The sequence below is a fragment of the Phyllobates terribilis genome, unplaced genomic scaffold (genome assembly GCF_046119375.1).
Source record: "Phyllobates terribilis strain yellow unplaced genomic scaffold, ASM4611937v1 Scaffold_3__8_contigs__length_932513732, whole genome shotgun sequence".
Classification (NCBI taxonomy): domain Eukaryota; kingdom Metazoa; phylum Chordata; class Amphibia; order Anura; family Dendrobatidae; genus Phyllobates; species Phyllobates terribilis.
The window spans coordinates 671,450,301-671,472,779 of record NW_027362763.1 but is presented as its reverse complement, the minus strand read 5'-3'; the positions used below and the strand labels follow the sequence as shown (position 1 = coordinate 671,472,779).

At 39.9% G+C, this 22,479-nt stretch overlaps 1 protein-coding gene across 5 annotated transcripts in view; it reads right to left on the bottom strand.

The window, feature by feature from the left end:
- TOGARAM2 (TOG array regulator of axonemal microtubules 2) overlaps positions 1-22,479 on the bottom strand; it is a 232,916-nt gene that overhangs the window by 94,404 nt on the left and 116,033 nt on the right. For 4 of the 5 annotated variants that reach the window (XM_073671789.1, XM_073671787.1, XM_073671788.1 and 1 more), the window contains exons 6-10: positions 21,497-21,678; positions 18,870-18,910; positions 10,426-10,580; positions 9,389-9,521; positions 3,450-3,623 (exon numbers count right to left, since the gene is read on the bottom strand). In XM_073671789.1, the coding sequence (XP_073527890.1) occupies positions 3,450-3,623; positions 9,389-9,521; positions 10,426-10,580; positions 18,870-18,910; positions 21,497-21,678 (685 nt within the window). The remainder of the gene's footprint in view (positions 1-3,449; positions 3,624-9,388; positions 9,522-10,425; positions 10,581-18,869; positions 18,911-21,496; positions 21,679-22,479) is intronic. The other variant, XM_073671790.1, reaches the window with a different exon arrangement.

Sequence of the window (22,479 nt, the reverse complement as noted above, 5' to 3'; positions counted from 1 at the left end):
AATATAACTACTATAATACTGCCCCCTATGTACAAGACTATAACTACTATAATACTGCCCCTATGTACAAGAATATAGCTACTATAATACTGTCCCCTATGTGCAAGAATATAACTACTATAATACTGCTCCTGTGTACAAGAATATAACTACTATAATACTGCTCCTATATACAAGACTAGAACTACTATAATACTGCCCCTATGTACAAGAATATAACTACTATAATACTGCCCCCTATGTACAAGAATATAACTACTATAATACTGCTCCTATGTACATGAATATAACTACTATAATACTGATCCTATATACAAGACTAGAACTACTATAATACTGCCCCTATGTACAAGAATATAACTACTATAATACTGCTCCTATGTACCGGAATATAACTACTATAATACTGCCCCCTATGTACAGGAATATAACTACTATAATACTACCCTCTATGTACAGGAATATAACTATAATACTGCTCCTATGTACCGGAATATAACTGCTATAATACTGCCCCCTATGTACAAGAATATAACTGCTATAATACTGCCCCTGTATAAGAATATAACTGCTATAATACTGCCCCCTATGTACAAGAATATAACTACTATAATACTGCCCCTATGTACAAGAATATAACTACTATAATACTACTCCTATGTACAAGACTATAACTACTATAATACTGCCCCTATGGACAAGAATATAACTACTATAATACTGCTCCTATGTACAAGAATATAACTACTATAATACTGCTCCTATCTACAAGACTAACTACTATAATACTGCTCCTATGTACAAGAATATAACTACTATAATACTGCTCCTATGTACAAGAATATAACTACTATAATACTGCCCTCTATGTACAAGAATATAACTACTATAATACTGCCCTCTATGTACAAGAATATAACTACTATAATACTGCCCCCATGCACAAGAATATAACTACTAATATACTGCTCCTATGTACAAGAATATAACTACTATAATACTGCCCTCTATGTACAAGAATATAACTACTATAATACTGCCCCTATGTACAAGAATATAACTACTATAATACTGCCCCTATGTACAAGAATATAACTACTATAATACTGACCCCATGCACAAGAATATAACTACTAATATACTGCTCCTATGTACAAGAATATAACTACTATAATACTGCCCTCTATGTACAAGAATATAACTACTATAATACTGCCCCTATGTACAAGAATATAACTACTATAATACTGCCCCTATGTACAAGAATATAACTACTATAATACTACCCCTATGTACAAGAATATAACTACTATAATACTGCCCCTATGTACAAGAATATAACTACTATAATACTGCCCTCTATGTACAAGAATATAACTACTATAATACTGCCCCCATGTACAAGAATATAACTACCATAATACTGCCCCTATGTACAAGAATATAACTACTATAATACTGCCCTCTATGTACAAGAATATAACTACTATAATACTGCCCCTATGTACAAGAATATAACTACTATAATACTGCCCCTATGTACAAGAATATAACTTCTATAATACTGCCCCCATGTACAAGAATATAACTACTATAATACTGCCCCCATGTACAAGAATATAACTACTATAATACTGCCCCTATGTACAAGAATATAACTACTATAATACTGCTCCTATGTACAAGAATATAACTACTATAATACTGCCCCATGTATAAGAATATAACTACTATAATACTTCTCCTATGTACAAGAATATAACTACTATAATACTGCTCCTATGTACAAGAATATAACTACTATAATACTGCTCCCTATGTACAAGAATATAACTACTATAATACTGCCCCCTATGTATAAGAATATAACTACTATAATACTGCTCCTATGTACAAGAATATAACTACTATAATACTGCTCCCTATGTACAAGAATATAACTACTATAACACTGCCCCCTATGTACAAGAATATAACTACTATAATACTGCTCCTATGTACAATAATATAACTACTATAATACTGCCCCCTATGTATAAGAATATAACTACTATAATACTGCTCCTATGTACAAGAATATAACTACTATAATACTGCCCCCTGTGCACAAGAATATAACTACTATAATACTGCCCCCTGTGCACAAGAATATAACTACTATAATACTGCTCCTATGTACAAGAATATAACTACTATAATACTGCCCCCTGTGCACAAGAATATAACTACTATAATACTGCCCCCTGTGCACAAGAATATAACTACTATAATACTGCTCCTATGTACAAGAATATAACTACTATAATACTGCCCCCTATGTACAAGAATATAACTACTATAATACTGCTCCTATGCACAAGAATATAACTACTATAATACTGCCCCTATGTACAAGAATATAGCTACTATAATACTGCCCCTATGTACAAGAATATAACTACTATAATACTGCCCCCTATGTACAAGAATATAACTACTATAATACTGCTCCTATGCACAAGAATATAACTACTATAATACTGCCCCTATGTACAAGAATATAACTACTATAATACTGCTCCTATGCACAAGAATATAACTACTGTAATACTGCCCCCTATGTACAAGAATATAACTACTATAATACTGCTCCTATGCACAAGAATATAACTACTATAATACTGCTCCTATGTACAAGAATATAACTACTATAATACTGCCCCCTATGTACAAGAATATAACTACTATAATACTGCTCCTATGCACAAGAATATAACTACTATAATACTGCCCCTATGTACAAGAATATAACTACTATAATACTGCCCCCTATGTATAAGAATATAACTACTATAATACTGCTCCTATGTACAAGAATATAACTACTATAATACTGCCCCCTGTGCACAAGAATATAACTACTATAATACTGCTCCTATGTACAAGAATATAACTACTATAATACTGCCCCCTGTGCACAAGAATATAACTACTATAATACTGCCCCCTGTGCACAAGAATATAACTACTATAATACTGCTCCTATGTACAAGAATATAACTACTATAATACTGCCCCCTATGTACAAGAATATAACTACTATAATACTGCTCCTATGCACAAGAATATAACTACTATAATACTGCCCCTATGTACAAGAATATAGCTACTATAATACTGCCCCCTATGTACAAGAATATAACTACTATAATACTGCCCCCTGTGCACAAGAATATAACTACTATAATACTGCTCCTATGTACAAGAATATAACTACTATAATACTGCCCCCTATGTACAAGAATATAACTACTATAATACTGCTCCTATGTACAAGAATATAGCTACTATAATACTGCCCCCTATGTACAAGAATATAACTACTATAATACTGCTCTCTGTGTAGAAGAAGAAAACAAGCTTATATGTAACTTCTAGGTCATAATTAATAAGAACTGTGATGTATGTACCTGATGAGTGTCGAAAATCACTGTTGGCTTCGTCCTGCTTCACAGTGGGGATACTGGGCAAAGACGGGCGGCTCACCCATTTAGTTAAACTTATATTCTGTGATCGCCTTTTTTCTGAGCCGAGAGGAACTGTGCCAAGTCCGCTTAGACTGAATGAGGTAATGTTACCCAACTCTAAGAAACATTAAATACACATTATTTATCACTATATACAAGCTGTACATATAATTGTAGCAATTCCGAGTAGGCTCAAATTAAATTCTAGATCTGGAGGCTTTGATTAGTACACCTGGCTAGCTCTGTATATAAACAGGCTGGGTGTTCATCTAAGTCAGTCTGCTGAGGAAGCTGAGCAGATTGGATGTGTCTTGGGGTTGAAGATAGAAACCAGACAGAATGTCTCTGAGAAGAGTCTGCACAGGCCGTGTGCACCAAACCACAAGTATCAGTAGTTGCTTTGGATGATAGCAGTTTTGTTTCACTGAATTGAGGAAGATGACTGAAGTAGTCAGGGTCTATACTGTTTAAATAGCACCTGGACAAGGCCGGGATTTATGTGTACGATTTTGTTTTTAGTGCTGTGCAACCTATGGAAATAAATGTTATTCTGTTTATAGCATAAGAATCCTGTGATTATGTGAACGCAACCATCTACTAGAGAGAGTGAATTCCTACATTATATACAGAGGATGCCCAAGTTATACCAGTTGTACATATATAATTATATACAGGAGATGCTCAGGTTATACCAGCTGTACATCAATTATTATATACAGGAGATGCTCAGGTTATACCAGCTGTACATCAATTATTATATACAGGAGATACCCAGGTTATACCAGCTGCACATATATAATTATATACAGGAGATGCCCAGGTTATACCAGCTGTACATCTATAATTATATACAGGAGATAGCCCAGGTTATACCAGCTGTACATCTATAATTATATACAGGAGATAGCCGGGTTATACCAGCTGTACATATATAATTATATACAGGAGATGCCCAGGTTATATCCGCTGTACATATATAATTATATACAGGAGATGCCCAGGTTATACCAGCTGTACATATATAATTATATACTGGAGATGCCCAGGTTATACCATCTGTACATATATAATTATATACAGGAGATGCCCAGGTTATACCATCTGTACATATATAATTATATACAGAAGATGCCCGGGTTATACCAGCTGTACATATATAATTATATACAGGAGATGCCCGGGTTATACCAGCTGTACATATATAATTATATACAGGAGATGCCCAGGTTATACCAGCTGTACATATATAATTATATACAGAAGATGCCCAGGTTATACCAGCTGTACATCTATAATTATATACAGGAGATGCCCAGGTTATACCAGCTGCACATCTATAATTATATACAGGAGATAGCCAGGTTATACCAGCTGTACATATAGAATTATATACAGGAGATAGCCGGGTTATACGAGCTGTACATCTATAATTATATACAGGAGATGCCCAGGTAATACCATCTGTACATCTATAATTATATACAGGAGATGCCCAGGTTATACCAGCTGTACATATATAATTATATACAGGAGATGCCCAGGTTATACCAGCTGTACATATATAATTATGTACAGAAGATACCCAGGTTATACCAGCTGTACATATATAATTATATACAGGAGAAACCCAGGTTATACCAGCTGTACATATATAAGTATATACAGGAGATGCCCAGGTTATACCAGCTGTATATATATAATTATATACAGGAGAAGCCCAGGTTATACCAGCTGTACATATATAATTATATACAGGAGAAGCCCAGGTTATACCAGCTGTACATATATAATTATATACAGGAGATGCCCAGGTTATACCAGCTGTACATATACAGTTATATACAGGAGATGCCCAGGTTATACCAGCTGCACATATACAATTATATACAGGAGATGCCCAGGTTATACCAGCTGTACATATATAATTATATACAGGAGATGCCCAGGTTATACCAGCTGTACATATATAATTATATACAGGAGATGCCCAGGTTATACCAGCTGTACATATATAATTATATACAGGAGATGCCCAGGTTATACCAGCTGTACATCTATAATTATATACAGAAGATGCCCAGGTTATACCAGCTGTACATCTATAATTATATACAGGAGATGCCCGGGTTATACCAGCTGCACATATAGAATTATATACAGGAGATGCCCAGGTTATACCAGCTGTACATATAGAATTATATACAGGAGATGCCCAGGTTATACCAGTTGTACATCTATAATTATATACAGGAAATGCCCAGGTTATACCAGCTGCACATATATAATTATATACAGGAGATGCCCAGGTTATACCAGCTGCACATATATAATTATATACAGGAGATGCCCAGGTTATACCAGCTGTACATATATAATTATATACTGGAGATGCACAGGTTATACCAGCTGTGCATCTATAATTATATACAGGAGATGCCCAGGTTATACCAGCTGTACATATATAATTATATACAGGAGATGCCCAGGTTATACCAGCTGTACATATATAATTATATACAGGAGATGCCCAGGTTATACCAGCTGTACATATATAATTATATACAGGAAATGCCCAGGTTATACCAGCTGTACATATATAATTATGTACAGAAGATACCCAGGTTATACCAGCTGTACATATATAATTATATACAGGAGAAACCCAGGTTATACCAGCTGTACATATATAAGTATATACAGGAGATGCCCAGGTTATACCAGCTGTATATATATAATTATATACAGGAGAAGCCCAGGTTATACCAGCTGTCCATATATAATTATATACAGGAGAAGCCCAGGTTATACCAGCTGTACATATATAATTATATACAGGAGATGCCCAGGTTATACCAGCTGTACATATACAGTTATATACAGGAGAAGCCCAGGTTATACCAGCTGTACATATATAATTATATACAGGAGAAGCCCAGGTTATACCAGCTGTACATATATAATTATATACAGGAGATGCCCAGGTTATACCAGCTGTACATACATAATTATATACAGGAGAAGCCCAGGTTATACCAGCTGTACATATATAATTATATACAGGAGATGCCCAGGTTATACCAGCTGTACATATATAATTATATACAGGAAATGCCCAGGTTATACCAGCTGTACATATATAATTATGTACAGAAGATACCCAGGTTATACCAGCTGTACATATATAATTATATACAGGAGAAGCCCAGGTTATACCAGCTGTACATATATAAGTATATACAGGAGATGCCCAGGTTATACCAGCTGTATATATATAATTATATACAGGAGAAGCCCAGGTTATACCAGCTGTATGTATATAATTATATACAGGAGAAGCCCAGGTTATACCAGCTGTACATATATAATTATATACAGGAGATGCCCAGGTTATACCAGCTGTACATATACAGTTATATACAGGAGAAGCCCAGGTTATACCAGCTGTACATATATAATTATATACAGGAGAAGCCCAGGTTATACCAGCTGTACATATATAATTATATACAGGAGATGCCCAGGTTATACCAGCTGTACATATATAATTATATACAGGAGATGCCCAGGTTATACCAGCTGTACATATATAATTATATACAGGAGAAGCCCAGGTTATACCAGCTGTACATATATAATTATATACAGGAGAAGCCCAGGTTATACCAGCTGTACATATATAATTATATACAGGAGATGCCCAGGTTATACCAGCTGTACATATATAATTATATACAGGAGATGCCCAGGTTATACCAGCTGTACATATATAATTATATATAGGAAATGCCCAGGTTATACCAGCTGTACATATATAATTATGTATAGAAGATACCCAGGTTATACCAGCTGTACATATATAATTATATACAGGAGAAACCCAGGTTATACCAGCTGTACATATATAATTATATACAGGAGATGCCCAGGTTATACCAGCTGTATATATATAATTATATACAGGAGAAGCCCAGATTATACCAGCTGTACATATATAATTATATACAGGAGAAGCCCAGGTTATACCAGCTGTACATATATAATTATATACAGGAGATGCCCAGGTTATACCAGCTGTACATATACAATTATATACAGGAGATGCCCAGGTTATACCAGCTGTACATATATAATTATATACAGGAGAAGCCCAGGTTATACCAGCTGTACATATATAATTATATACAGGAGAAGCCCAGGTTATACCAGCTGTACATATATAATTATATACAGGAGATGCCCAGATTATACCAGCTGTACATATATAATTATATACAGGAGAAGCCCAGGTTATACCAGCTGTACATATATAATTATATACAGGAGAAGCCCAGGTTATACCAGCTGTACATATATAATTATATACAGGAGATGCCCAGGTTATACCAGCTGTACATATATAATTATATACAGGAGATGCCCAGGTTATACCAGCTGTACATATATAATTATATACAGGAGAAGCCCAGGTTATACCAGCTGTACATATATAATTATATACAGGAGATGCCCAGGTTATACCAGCTGTACATATATAATTATATACAGGAGATGCCCAGGTTATACCAGCTGTACATATATAATTATATACAGGAGAAGCCCAGGTTATACCAGCTGTACATATATAATTATATACAGGAGATGCCCAAGTTATAACAGCTGTACATATATAATTATATACAGGAGATGCCCAGGTTATACCAGCTGTACATCTATAATTATATACAGGAGATGCCCAGGTTATACCAGCTGTACATCTATAATTATATACAGGAGATGCCCAGGTTATACCAGCTGTACATCTATAATTATATACAGGAGATGGCCGGGTTATACCAGCTGTACATATATAATTATATACAGGAGATGGCCGGGTTATACCAGCTGTACATATATAATTATATACAGGAGATGGCCAGGTTATACCAGCTGTACATATATAATTATATACAGGAGATGACCAGGTTATACCAGCTGTACATATATCATTATATACAGGAGATGCCCAGGTTATACCAGCTGTACATATATAATTATATACAGGATATGCCCAGGTTATACCAGCTGTACATATATAATTATATACAGGAGATGCCCAGGTTATACCAGTTGTACATATATAATTATATACAGGAGATGCCCAGGTTATACCAGCTGTACATATATAATTATATACAGGAGATACCCAGGTTATACCAGCTGTACATCTATAATTATATACAGGAGATGGCCAGGTTATACCAGCTATACATATATAATTATATACAGGAGATACCCAGGTTATACCAGCTGTACATCTATAATTATATACAGGAGATGGCCAGGTTATACCAGCTGTACATGTATAATTATATACAGGAGATGCCCAGATTATACCAGCTGTACATATATAATTATATACAGGAGATGCCCAGGTTATACCAGCTGTACATCTATAATTATATACAGGAGATACCCAGGTTATACCAGCTGTACATCTATAATTATATACAGGAGATGGCCAGGTTATACCAGCTATACATATATAATTATATACAGGAGATACCCAGGTTATACCAGCTGTACATCTATAATTATATACAGGAGATGGCCAGGTTATACCAGTTGTACATATATAATTATATACAGGAGATGGCCAGGTTATACCAGCTGTACATATATAATTATATACAGGAGATGGCCAGGTTATACCAGCTGTACATATATAATGATATACAGGAGATGCCCAGGTTATACCAGCTGTACATATATAATTATATACAGGAGATGCCCAGGTTATACCAGCTGTACATATATAATTATATACAGGAGATGGCCAGGTTATACCAGCTGTACATATATAATGATATACAGGAGATGCCCAGGTTATACCAGCTGGTTCTGACCTCCAGAATCCGCTCCTTGTACTTTGTCCCATAATTGCTGTTGACTTCGCCTTTTTTCATTTCGGATATTTTCTATCTCCTGCTGTTTTTGTCTCATCTTGTCTTGTGCAGACTTTGATATAGTGAAGATAATCTGTGGAGATAATTAATAATATATAAATGTCTGACAATGTCTCATTTAAAAATAGAAGTAAAAATTCTAAAAAAAAAATTAAATCAAGAGAGATTCTAGTTTTAAGCAGTGCCACCCCTGTCCATGGGTAGTCTGTGGTACTGCATCTCAGCCCTATTCACTGCAATAGAGGATATAACCCCTGGACACATGGGGCTGATCTGGGAAAATGCTCCCTCTAGTGGTGGCTGCAGGTAGACTGATTTTTATATTTCACTATCTATGCAGAGTGTTTACAGAGTGTTTGCAGCTCTGTATCAGGAAAACTGATCCCAGACCTCTATAAAGATATATATTTATCCTAAAATATTTATCTTAAAATACAGAAATCTTAGGAAGGAGATTGTCACTCTGATTATTAGGTTATAACATAATGTCTAAGTACAGTGGGTCAAATAGATGAGATGCCTCTATTGGCCAAATGTGGTACTTCAGACTCAAGAAAGTTCTATGTAATAGCCATACTTTGGTGTTAAGAAAAGTATCACCAAAAAGATTATTTTCTTCATCAGATGATTTGTTTCTAAATCTACAGTGTATAAGAAATTCCAATACTTCCTCTAAATAACAAAATTACACTGTATATTAATCCTATGCCATAATATTACTGTATATATTAATTGTAACCCATAAAAATACAGTATATATTAATCCTAGAATAATACAGTATATATTAATCCTACCCTAGAATAATACAGTATATATTAATCCTGCACTAAAATAACTCATAAACTAAAAAAAAAGCTAATTGACGGTAAGCCTCTTGTGGTCACGTTTTGTACTGCAGGTGTCCTGCACTTTTTTTTGCCGTATGATGAATTATTACTCCATCTTTGACTTTGTACTGTAAAATATTCTCGCCTACCCGAGCGTTGTTTTCCTTCCCTTCCTCTTCGACTAGCTGGTGTAGCGGTGCGTCATCAGTGTCTTTGGCTGCAAGTGGTAGGATCGTTTTGGAAGGGATCAGTTCCAATGTGTCTTCCACAACATTCATGGCACGAGTGTCTGTGTGATCAGTGTCTGCAGGGAGAAACAAAATGCATTATTATAAGCAGATGTCCCCACCCCGGCAGACCCCACAGGTCCATCCATTTCTAGCGTCCCTGACTCTGGGAACCCCACAGGTCCATTCATTTCTAGCATCCCCTCCACTGTGGACCCCACAGGTCCATCCATTCCCAGCGTCCCTGCGTCTGCGAACCCCACAGGTCTATCCATTCCTAGCATCCCCGCCCCTGTGGACCCCACTGGTCCATCCATTCCTAGCATCCCTGCACCTGCGGACCCCACAGGTCCATCCATTTCTAGCATCCCCTCCCCTGCAGACCCCACAGGTCCATCCATTCCCAGCGTCCCCGCCCCTGTGGCCCCCACAGGTCTATCCATTCCTAGCATCCCCGCCCCTGTGGACCCCACTGGTCCATCCATTCCTAGCATCCCCGCCCCTGTGGACCCCACAGGTCCATCCATTTCTAGCACCCCCTCCCCTGCAGACCCCACAGGTCCATCCATTCCCAGCGTCCCCGCCCCTGTGGATCCCACAGGTCTATCCATTCCTAGCATCCCCGCCCCTGTGGACCCCACAAGTCCATCAATTTCTAGCGTCCCAGCCCCTGCGGACCCTACAGGCCCTTTCCATTTCTAGCGTCCCCGCCCCTGCGGACCCCACAGGTCCATCCATTTCTAGCGTCCCCGCCCCTGCAGACCCTACAGGTCCATCCATTTCTGGCATCCCTGCCCCTGCGGACCCCACAAGTCCATTCATTTCTAGCGTCCCTGCCCCCTGCAGACTCCACAGGTCCATTAATTTCTAGCGTCCCTGCCCCATGCGGACCCCACAGGTCCATTAATTTCTAGCGTCCCTGCCCCCTGCGGACTCCACAGGTCCATTAATTTCTAGCGTCCCTGCCCCATGCGGACCCCACAGGTCCATTAATTTCTAGCATCCCTGCCCCCTGCAGACCCCACAGGTCCATCCATTTCTAGTGGACCCCACAGATCCATCCATTTCTAGCGTTCCCGCCCCTGCGGACCCCACAGTCCATTGACTCCTAGTAGATAATGAGGATAATACTCATTACCCTAACCCTTCCTGCCCGGGAAAGTTTTCGTTTTTACACTTTAATTTTTTATTCCTCTTCTTCCAAAAGTCAGAACTTTTTTTATTTTTCCCGGGCACAGCCGTATGAGGATTTTTTTTTTCGTGGGACGAGTTGCAGTTTTGATTGACACCATTCATATTACCGTATAGTGTAAAAAAAAATCCAAGCGAGATAAAATGGTAAAAATAATAACACTATTGTTACATTATTATTTTTTTGTCTTGTTTTTAGGGTTTTCATTTTGCAGTAAAAATAACCTGGTGACCTGATCCTCGAGGTCAGTACAATTACAGAGATAACAAATTTATGAATTTTACTTTTATATGTTTTAGTGGTTAAAAAGAAATTCGTTTTGTGTTGCAATTTTCTGAGATCTGTAACTTTTTTTTATTTTTCCATCAATGGAGCTGTGCGAGTTCTTGTTTTTAGATCACACCGTAGAGCGGATGCTTTTATTGATACCATTTTAGAGCACATACAAAGTTTCGATTGCTTTTTATTGCATTTTTTTTGTGAGTTGTAGAAACTAAAAATGCAAATTTGATTTTCATTTTCAATTCAGCAATCATCGAATCAGATAAATATTTTTATATTTGATTATTCTGGACAATTATACGCACATTATAATACCAAATATGTTATTTATTTTACATTTTACTATTTATGTGAGGGGAAAGGGAGTGATTTAAACTTTTTGTGGAGCACCGACTGTAGGTGTACTGGGGGTGTCTCAATGCAGTACAAGTGCTCTCACACGCCACCGGTGCACTTCCAGCCTAATTTGCACATACAGTGGTGTGAAAAAGTGCTTGCCCCCTTCCTGATTTCTTATTCTTTTGCATGTTTGTTGCACTTAAATGTTTCAGATCACAAAACTAATTTAAATATTAGACAAAGATAACACAAGTAAACACAAAATGCAGTTTTTAAATAAAGGTCTTTATTATTAAGGGAAAAAGAAATCCAAACCTACAGGGCCCTGTGTGAGAAAGTGATTGCCCCCTTCCCCCTTAAAACATAAATTAACTGTTGCTTATCACATCTTTGGGAAGCTGAATTCAATTTCCCTAGTCAAACACAGGCCTGATTACTGCCACACCTGTTCCCAATCAAGAAATCACTTAAATGGGACCTGCCTGACAAAGTGAAGTAGACCAAAAGATCCTCAGAAGCTAGACATGCGGGGATCAAAAGAAATTCAGGAACAAATGAGAAATAAAGTAATTGAGATCGATCAGTCTGGAAAAGGTTATAAAGCCATTTCTAAAGCTTTGGGACTCCAGCGAACTACAGTGTGAGCCATTATCCACAAATGACGAAAACATGGAACAGTGGTGAACCTTCCCAGGAGTTGCCGGCCGACCAAAATTACCCCAAGAGCGCAGCAGCGACTCATCCAAGAGGTCAGAAAAGACCCCACAACAACTTCCAAAGAACTGCATGCCTCACTTGCCTCAGTTAAGGTCAGTGTTCATGACTCCACCATAAGAAAGAGACTGGGCAAAAATGGCATGCATGGCAGAGTTCCAAGACGAAAACCACTGCTAGGCAAAAAGAACATAAAGGCTCGTCTCAGTTTTGCCAGAAAACATCTTGATGATTGCCAAGACTTTTGGGAGAATACTCTGTGGACTGACGAAAAAAAGTTGAACTTTTTTGAAGGTGTATGTCCCATTACATCTGGCGTAGAAGTAACACAGCATTTCAGAAAAGGAAAAATCATACCAACAGTAAAATATGGTGGTGCTAGTGTGATGGTCTGGGGCTGTTTTGCTGCTCCAAGACCTGGAAGACTTGCTGTGGTAAATGGAACCATGAATTCTGTTGTCTATCAAAAAATCCTGAAGGAGAACGTCCGGCCATCTGCTCATGACGTCAAACTGAAGTGCACTTGGGTTATGCAGCAGGACAATGATCCAAAACACACCAGCAAGTCTACCTCAGAATGGCTTAAGAAAAACAAAATTAAAACTTTGGAGTGGCCTAGTCAAAGTCCTGACCTTAATCTGATTGAGATGCTGTGGCCGGACCTTAACCCATTTCTGACTCAAGGCGTACTAATATGGATCTGTGCCCTGGGCCTTATGGGCCAGATACGTATTAGTACGCCGTGGCGATTTCGCCCGCACACAGACCGTGCGGGCGCGGTCGCCGCCAGGTGTCAGCTGATTGTCACAGCTGACACCCGGTACGGTGTACAAGGAGTGGTGCCGCACCACTCCCAGCACATTAACCCCCGAAATTCTGCAATCGAAGTCAATCGCAGCATTCCGGGAGCAAGAGGAGGTAAGCACTACTTACTTACCTCCTCTCCGGGGCCCCGCACTGTTTCTGCCGGGTCCCGGATGTTGTCATGGTGACCCGATGTTGTCATGATGACATCTGGGTCACCAGGAGGCAGGAAGTTACTTTGGTCATGCGCAGTGCGTGACCAAAGTAACTTCTGCATGCAGCGCTGACAGGTTGTATATAGCATAGAGATGCTGCTGTATCTCTATGCTATATAAGCGATCAGGCTGCAAAAAGTGAAAGTCCCATAGTGGGACATAGTGTACAGGTAAAAAAAAGTGCCAGAAAGTGAAAAAAAAAATTAAAAAAAATTGTAAAAATATTAAAAACTATAATAATCCTCCAAGAAATAAAAATATTCTGTATCCATAAATGCATATGGGTACAGTGCCCATAAAAAACAAACAAAAAACAATAAAAGTACACATATTTGGTATCACCGCGTCTGGAACGACCTGACCTATAAAAATGTCCCACTAGTTAACCCCTTTAGTGAACACCGTAAGAAAATAAAAAAAAACAAAGCAAAAAACAATGCTTTATCATCATACTGCCAAACAAAAAATGGAATAAAACGCGATCAAAAAGACGAATGTAAATAAAAATGGTACCGCTGAAAACGTCATCTTGTCCCACAAAAAACAAGCCGCCATACAGCTCCATCAGCAGAAAAAAAAGTTATAGCTCTCAGAATAAAGCGATACAAAAAAAATTCTTTTTTCTATAAAATAGTTTTTATTGTGTAAAAGCGCCAAAACAGTAAAAAAAATAAAAAAATATATAAATGTGGTACCGCTGTAAACTTACTGACCCGAAGAATAAAGCTGCCTTATCAATTTTACCACACGCAGAACGGCATAAAAAAAAACAAAAAAACAATTCCTGAATTGTTTTTTATTTATTCTGCCTCCCAAGAATCAGAATAGAAAGCGATCAAAAAATGTCACGTGCCCGAAAATGGTACCAATAAAAATGTCAACTTGTCCCGCAAAAAAACGAGCCGTCACATGACTCTGTCGGACGAAATATGGAAAAATTATAGCTCTCAAAATATGGCGAAGCACAAACCAGTCTTTGCAAAAAAAAAAAGTTTTTTAGTGTGTGACAGCTGTCAATCATAAAAACCCGATAGGAATCTGGTATCGCTGTAATCACACCGACCCGAAGAATAAAGTCGTCTAATCACTTATACTGCATGAGGAAAGGCGTAAAAAATAAACTTTAGGGATAGGGTTGTGCTAGGGTTAGGGTTGTGCTAGGGTTAGGGTTGTGTTAGGGTTAGACTAGGGTTAGGGTTAGGGTTGTGCTAGGGTTAGGGTTGGACTTGTGTTAGGGTTGTGCTAGGGTTAGGGTTGGGCTAGGGTTAGGGTTCAAGGGTTAGGGTTGGGCTAGGGTTAGGGTTGGGCTAGGGTTAGGGTTGTGCTAGGGTTAGGGTTGTGCTAGGGTTAGGGTTGGGCTAGGGTTAGGGTTGGACTAGGGTTAGGGTTGGACTAGTGTTAGGGTTGTGCTAGGGTTACGGTTGGGCTAGGGTTGTTGTAGGGTTAGGGTTGGGCTACGGTTGGGGTTGGACTAGGGTTCGGATTTTTTCAAAAGTAAAGAAAAAAAAATGACGACGATATGGCGACAAGTGCTCACTATTTGAGTTTGCATCGGGTGCTCGGGTCTGCACAAAGTATGACATGCCCCATATGTTTTGAAGCTGTTATACAGCCAAAAAAACCTCTCGGGGATTGCCTGCCATGTACGAGCGATCCCCGCATGTTTTTTTTTGGGTGTCTAATAACCGTGAAACATGCGGGATGGGGACTCGAGCATGTCACTCGACCACCCGCCGCCATACATGGTGTATACCCGAGTACCCAATACAAACTCAAGTAGAGAGCACTTGCGCTCAAGACTAATGACAACTTGTTCAATATGATGACCTAACATAATCAAATTCTGTGTCGTACCTCTGGGTTCAAAATGCTCACTATATCCCTTGATAAAATCCTTGAGGGGTGTAGTTTCCAAAATGGGGTCACTTGTGGGGGGTTCCCACTGTTTAGGCACATGAAGGGCTCTCCAAATGCGACAAGGCGTCCACTCTCGATTCCAGCCAATTTTGTGTTCAAAAAGTCACACAGTGCTCCTTCCCTTCTGAACCCTTCCGAGTGCCCAAACACTGTATTTTCCCCACATATGGTGTATCGGCATACTCAGGAGAAATTGCACAACAGTTCTTGGGATCCATTTTCTCCTCTTACCCTTGTGAAAATTAAAAAATTGGGGCTAAAAGATCATTTTTGTGGAAAAAGTTTGATTTTTTTATTTTCATGGCTCTACGTTATAAACTTCTGTGAAGCACCTGGGGGTTCAGGGTACTCACCACACATCTAGATAAGCTCCCTGAGGGGTCTAGTTTCCAAAATGGTATCACTTGTGGGGGGATTGCCACTGTTTAGGCACATCAGGGGCTCCCCAAACGTGACATTGTATCCGCTATTTATTCAACAAATTTTACATTCAAAAAGTCAAATCGCGCTCCTTCCCTTCTGAACCCTGCTGTGCGCCCAAACAGTGGTTTTTCCCCACATATGGGGTATCGGCGTGCTCAGGAGAAATTGCAAAACAAATTTTGGGGTCCATTTTTTCTTGTTACCATTGCAAAAATAAAAACAAATTGGGTCTAAAGTAACATTTTTGTGAAAAAAAATAAATGTTCATTTTTTACTTCCACAATCCAAAAATTTCTGTGAAGCACCTGAAGGGTTAATAAACTTATTGAATGTGGTTTTGAGTACGTTGAGGGGTGCAGTTTTTAAAATGGTGTTACTTTTGGGTATTTTATGTCTTAAAGGCCACTAAAAGTCACTTCAAATATGATATGGTCCCTAATTTTGTTGGAAAAATGAGAAATCGCTGGTCAACTTTTAACCCTTATAACTTCCTAACAAAAAAAATTTTGGTTCCAAAATTGTGCTAATGTAAAGTAGACATGTGGGAAATGTTATTTATTAACTATTTTGTGCGACATATCTCTCTGATTTAAGGGCATGAAAATTGCAAAATTTTCAACATTTTTGCCAAATTTCTGTTTTTTTCACAATCAAATGCAAGTGATATCGAAGAAATTTTACCACTATCATGAAGTATAATATGTCATGAGAAACAATATCAGATCATTGAGATCCTTTGAAGCGATCCAAAGTTATTACCTCATAAAGTGACAGTGGTCAGAATTGTAAAAATTGGCCTCGTCATTAACGTGCAAACCACCTTGAGGGTTAAAGGGGTTAAAAAGACGGTTCATGCTCAGAAACCCTCCAATGTGGCTGAATTACAACATTTCTACAAAGATGAGAGGCCAAAATTCCTCCTGAGCATTGTAAAAGACTCATTGCCAGTTATCGCAAACAATTGATTGCAGTTGTTACTACTAAGGGACCGACCAGGGCCCTGTAGTTTTTGATTATTTTTTTTCCTTTAATAATAAAGACTTTAATTTAAAAACTGCATTTTGTGGTTATTTGTGTTATCTTTGTCTAATATTTACATTTGTTTTGCGATCTGAAACATTTAAGTGCAACAAACATGCGAAAGAATAAGAGATCAGGAAGGGGGCAAACACTTTCATACCACTATATATTCTTCCCTAGATTTCTCAAGTCTTGTACATTGAATCTCTACAAAAAAGGTGCCATTGTTATTTTTGAATAATGTACAGCCATACCATTACTTCTATGTATAAAAACGTGTTGACAGATTCACTTAAATCGTCTTTTTAGCAGGATCGAGCTTGATGGTGGAAGCCCCGTAGATGGTGTGAACCACCTCCTCTGTGTTTCCTGCCTTTGCTCCAGTAACAATGTGTTTCTTTATGGCGGTAACTGAATATCCTCGCTGGTCACATGAACCCTTCGCCATTGTCAGGCTGCCATTGTGCGCCCGGCGGCTCCTCGGACAGGTTTCTCGCTTATTATCTCATTATGTTGGTTACAATGTGTAGCTGAGGATGTTGCCACTTTGTTTCACTGTAATCATTGAATCAATGTAACAATTCTTCCCCAGCTCAGGTGTAACCTGTAATTACCCGGATACTGATCACATACACTTTCCAGGGTCAGGATGAGAAAATAACATTCATTGCAGCCCGTCAGAGCCTGCTGGGAGTAGTAGTTTCACTACAGCTGGAGAGCCACAGGATCGATGCCACTGATTAGCTATTACCAATTATGCCCTGCTCCTTTCCTCAGTGCCTGTGACATGCGGCATGCTGCTGCACAGGGCGCAGCCGTCTCCTCTCCTGGGCCTCACACCTTCACCGCTTCCAGCTCCCAAATCAGAGTGATCCCAATGGCTGCAGCTTCTGATAGATGTGATCTGGCCACGTCTTCACATGAGGTGCCAGGGCAAGAAATCATACAACACGGGGTTTTGATTTTCCTTTCCAATTTGGCGACCATCAAATGAGATCAATTTTCATCGATTTTATTAGTTTCGATAATTACGCACTCGATAATACCAAATACGTTATTTTTTTTTGTACATTTCGCTATTTATTGGGAAAAAAGGAGTAATTTAATTTTTTTTTGAGGGGAGGTTATTTGTTTCTAAATATTTTTAATTTTTATATATATTTGATTTCATGTCTCTGCTGATAGAAGATGCAATTTAACTGCATTATCCCTTGAAATGCACAGACTTTAAACAATCTATATATAATCAACTATATATTACATATATAATATATATATTATTATTTTATTATATTGATCTTCCTACAAATTGTACGTTAAAAAAAATATATATATATATATATCTATATATATATATATATAGATATATATATATATCTATATATATCTATATATATATATCTATATATATATATATATATATATATATATATATATATATATAAAAGTAGCCCACTCACCTATAGACCTGGTGGATTTCCCATCATTCTCCACAATACTGCTGTAAAGGAGAAGACATCAGTGTTAATCTAGGTGGTAATGTGAGCCCCTCTGTTCCCCTATATTAATTTCTATTTGTATCAACACACAATTTTATGTCTATTAGGGCTCATACTCATTTGCGAGAAAAACGGATGAGTGCAATCCGATAAAAAATCGGATGGCACTCTGACCAATGTTAATCTATGAGTCCCAGCTCATCTCAACTGAAATCGGACTGAGAAAAAAAATCGCAGCATGCAGCATATTCCCGCGTATATCGGACGAGCCTCGCCAATGGAAGTCAATGGGTGCGAGAAAAAAAACGGACGGCACTCGGACCATCCGTATGGCATCTGATTTTTACATTACCATTCTGTAGCAGAGAACACTGTAAATGGTCGTCCTGTAAATGATTGTAGAATAATAGCTGCAGAGAAAAAAAACGCATTGCATACGGACGTCATACGGATGCTAGGTGTGAAAAATCGCATTGTCCACTCATGAAAATCGCATGGCACTCCTCCGATTTTTCGGTACAGATATTGGAAGTTTTTTTTCACACATATGGGTATGAGCCCTAAGGGACATTTCATGGAAGGACTCAGTGGCAGGTATTAGGGCATCTACATATAGGGGTCATCAATAGGATCAATTATAATAGGTTCCAATTTTAAAGGGGCCACAACGCTCAAAATTAATTTAAAAAAAACCCCACATGATTGTGAGCGCCAGCTATCAGGCCCCAAGCCTGATATTAGTGTGGGGTCTCAAAGGTGAAATCCCCCAAGGTTTTGCAGAACTGCCTTTCTGTGCTCAGCGGACATGTCATGTAACACAGAGGTCCCCAACCGCCGGTCCGCGGACCAGGACCGGGCCGTTGGGGTTTTTCAGCCGGTCCGCGGGGAGAGGGGGCCCCTCCAGCCTCCAGCAGGGCCGCCATCAGGGCATGACTGCCCTGACTCCAGTATGGGGCCCGGCCGGTAGGAGCCCCCTCGGAGCCCCCCTCTTGTGCGTCTCTCTCCTCATGGGGCCCCCGGCCGCATGCTAAGCGCCGGGTCCGGGACATCTTAGCGCTGCGCTGCTGCGGCAGCACCTTCATGATTCCCCTGACTTCCGGTCATGTGACGGCGCCGTCACATGGCCGGAAGTCAGGAGAACCTGGTGTCAGCGATTTGGACGAGCGCCAGGATTCTGCAGGGATCGCATGGGGGTAAGTATAACAAGTTTTATTTTTTTTTAAATACAATTAACTAGGAGTGGGGGGAATGGGAGATGCACATGGGGGGAGGGGAGAGATGAGAGATGCACATGGGGGAGGGGAGAGATGAGAGATCCACATGGGGGGGAGGGGAGAGATGAGAGATCCACATGGGGGGAGGGGAGAGATGAGAGATGCACATGGGGGAGGGGAGAGATGAGAGATCCACATGGGGGGGGAGGGGAGAGATGAGAGATGCACATGGGAGGGAGGGGAGAGATGAGAGATGCACATGGGGGGAGGGGAGAGATGAGAGATGCACATGGGAGGGAGGGGAGAGATGAGAGATGCACGGGGGGGTGAGAGATGCACGGGGGGGTGAGAGATGCACGGGGGGGATGAGAGATGCACGGGGGGTGGATGAGAGATGCACGGGGGGGTGAGAGATGCACGGGGGGGTGAGAGATGCACGGGGGGGATGAGAGATGCACGGGGGGTGGATGAGAGATGCACGGGGGGGATGAGAGATGCACGGGGGGGATGAGAGATGCACGGGGGGGATGAGAGATGCACGGGGGGGATGAGAGATGCACGGAGGGGATGAGAGATGCACGGAGGGGATGAGAGATGCACGGGGGGTGGATGAGAGATGCACGGAGGGGGATGAGAGATGCACGGAGGGGGATGAGAGATGCACGGGGGTGAGAGATGCACATGGGGGGGTTATGTTTACATAACTTTGTTGCCTTATGAAGGGCGGGGGGGGCCCCCAAAAATTTCTTGCACAGGGGCCCACTACAGTCTGTGTCCGCCCCTGGGATGAAGTAAATGCAGCTGAACAGCAGCTGTCAGGACAGCTGCCCTGTCCTGCTGCAGGGCGTAATGGGGCCTCAGTGATGCGGCTCCTGGCACAGCACATTATGTGGGGCTCCTGGCATAGCTCCTGGCGGGGACCTGGTCTACACTATATGATAAGTATGCACTAAACTCCAAATCCCTCCATTAGCCCGCCCCCATATGACCAAAGCCCCGCCCACCCCACCCCCTCCTTGCTGGGCCATGGAAAAATGATCTTGCTTCAAGCCGGTCCCTGGTGCAAAAAAGGTTGGGGACCACTGATGTAACACACTGTCAAGCCCATTCTCCCACTACTATTATATGTCTTCCCAAGACTTGGATGACCCTTGTTTAGTGTTACAGGATGGTTTCTACACTGCAGTAAAGGCTTACACCTATGTGCGTCCTTCTCCGCCCACTCTTATATATTCTGATAAAGAAAATGAAGTCCCAGCTGAGATCCACCCAGAAGTTTAGAAATTGCCAGCTGGAAGCAATGCCTCATAGGAGATAAAGACGGTAACATTATATCGCCTGCACTGTGCCCCCCAGAGCCTGGCAGATGGTCACCTTCTCTGTTGGGCTCCTGGTCTGGGGACCGGTGAGGATCTCCTCAGTTGACCATTAGTAGTGATTTGAGAAAGACCATTCGGTTCTGCTGGAACACCAGATGATTTATTTATGGGAGGAATCACCACCCCACCAAGAGGCTTCCGACTCGTATCCTCGCCAGAGCGCAAGTGTTGTTGAGACTGCGAGTATAAAACAGTGAGAAAGAGAGCCATTAAGAGATTGATTAGGCAAGGAGGCAGTACTATCTGTGCCTACATCATGTACAGGAAGAGACAGAGAGACAATACTATCTGTGCCTACATCATTTACAGGACGAGAAAGAGACAATACTATCTGTGCCTACATCATGTACAGGAAGAGACAGAGAGACAATACTATCTGTGCCTACATCATTTACAGGACGAGAAAGAGAGACAATACTATCTGTGCCTACATCATTTACAGGTAGAGACAGAGAGACAATACTATCTGTGCCTACATCATTTACAGGACGAGAAAGAGAGATAGTACTATCTGAGCCTACAGGAAGAGACAGTACTATTTGTGCCAACATCATTTACAGGAAGAGACAAAAAGACAATACTATCTGTGCCTACATAATGTACAGGAAGAGAAAGAGAGATACTACTATCTGTGCCTACATCATTTACAGGAAGAATCAGGGAGGCAGTACTATCTATGCCTACATCATTTACAGGAAGAGACAAAAAGACAGCGCTATCTGTGCCTACATCACTTACAGGAAGAAACAGGGAGGCAGTAATATCTGTGCCTTCATCATTTACAGGAAAAGACAAAAGTACAGTACTATCTGCGCCTACATAATGTACAGGAAGAGAAAGAGAGATAGTACTATCTGTGCCTACATAATGTACAGGAAGAGACAGAGACAGTACTATATGTGCCTGTGTGTCACCCTGGCCTGGATGCCACAAAATGTAATAAAGCTGTGTCTGAGAGCAAGGTGGAGGTTCTCTAGT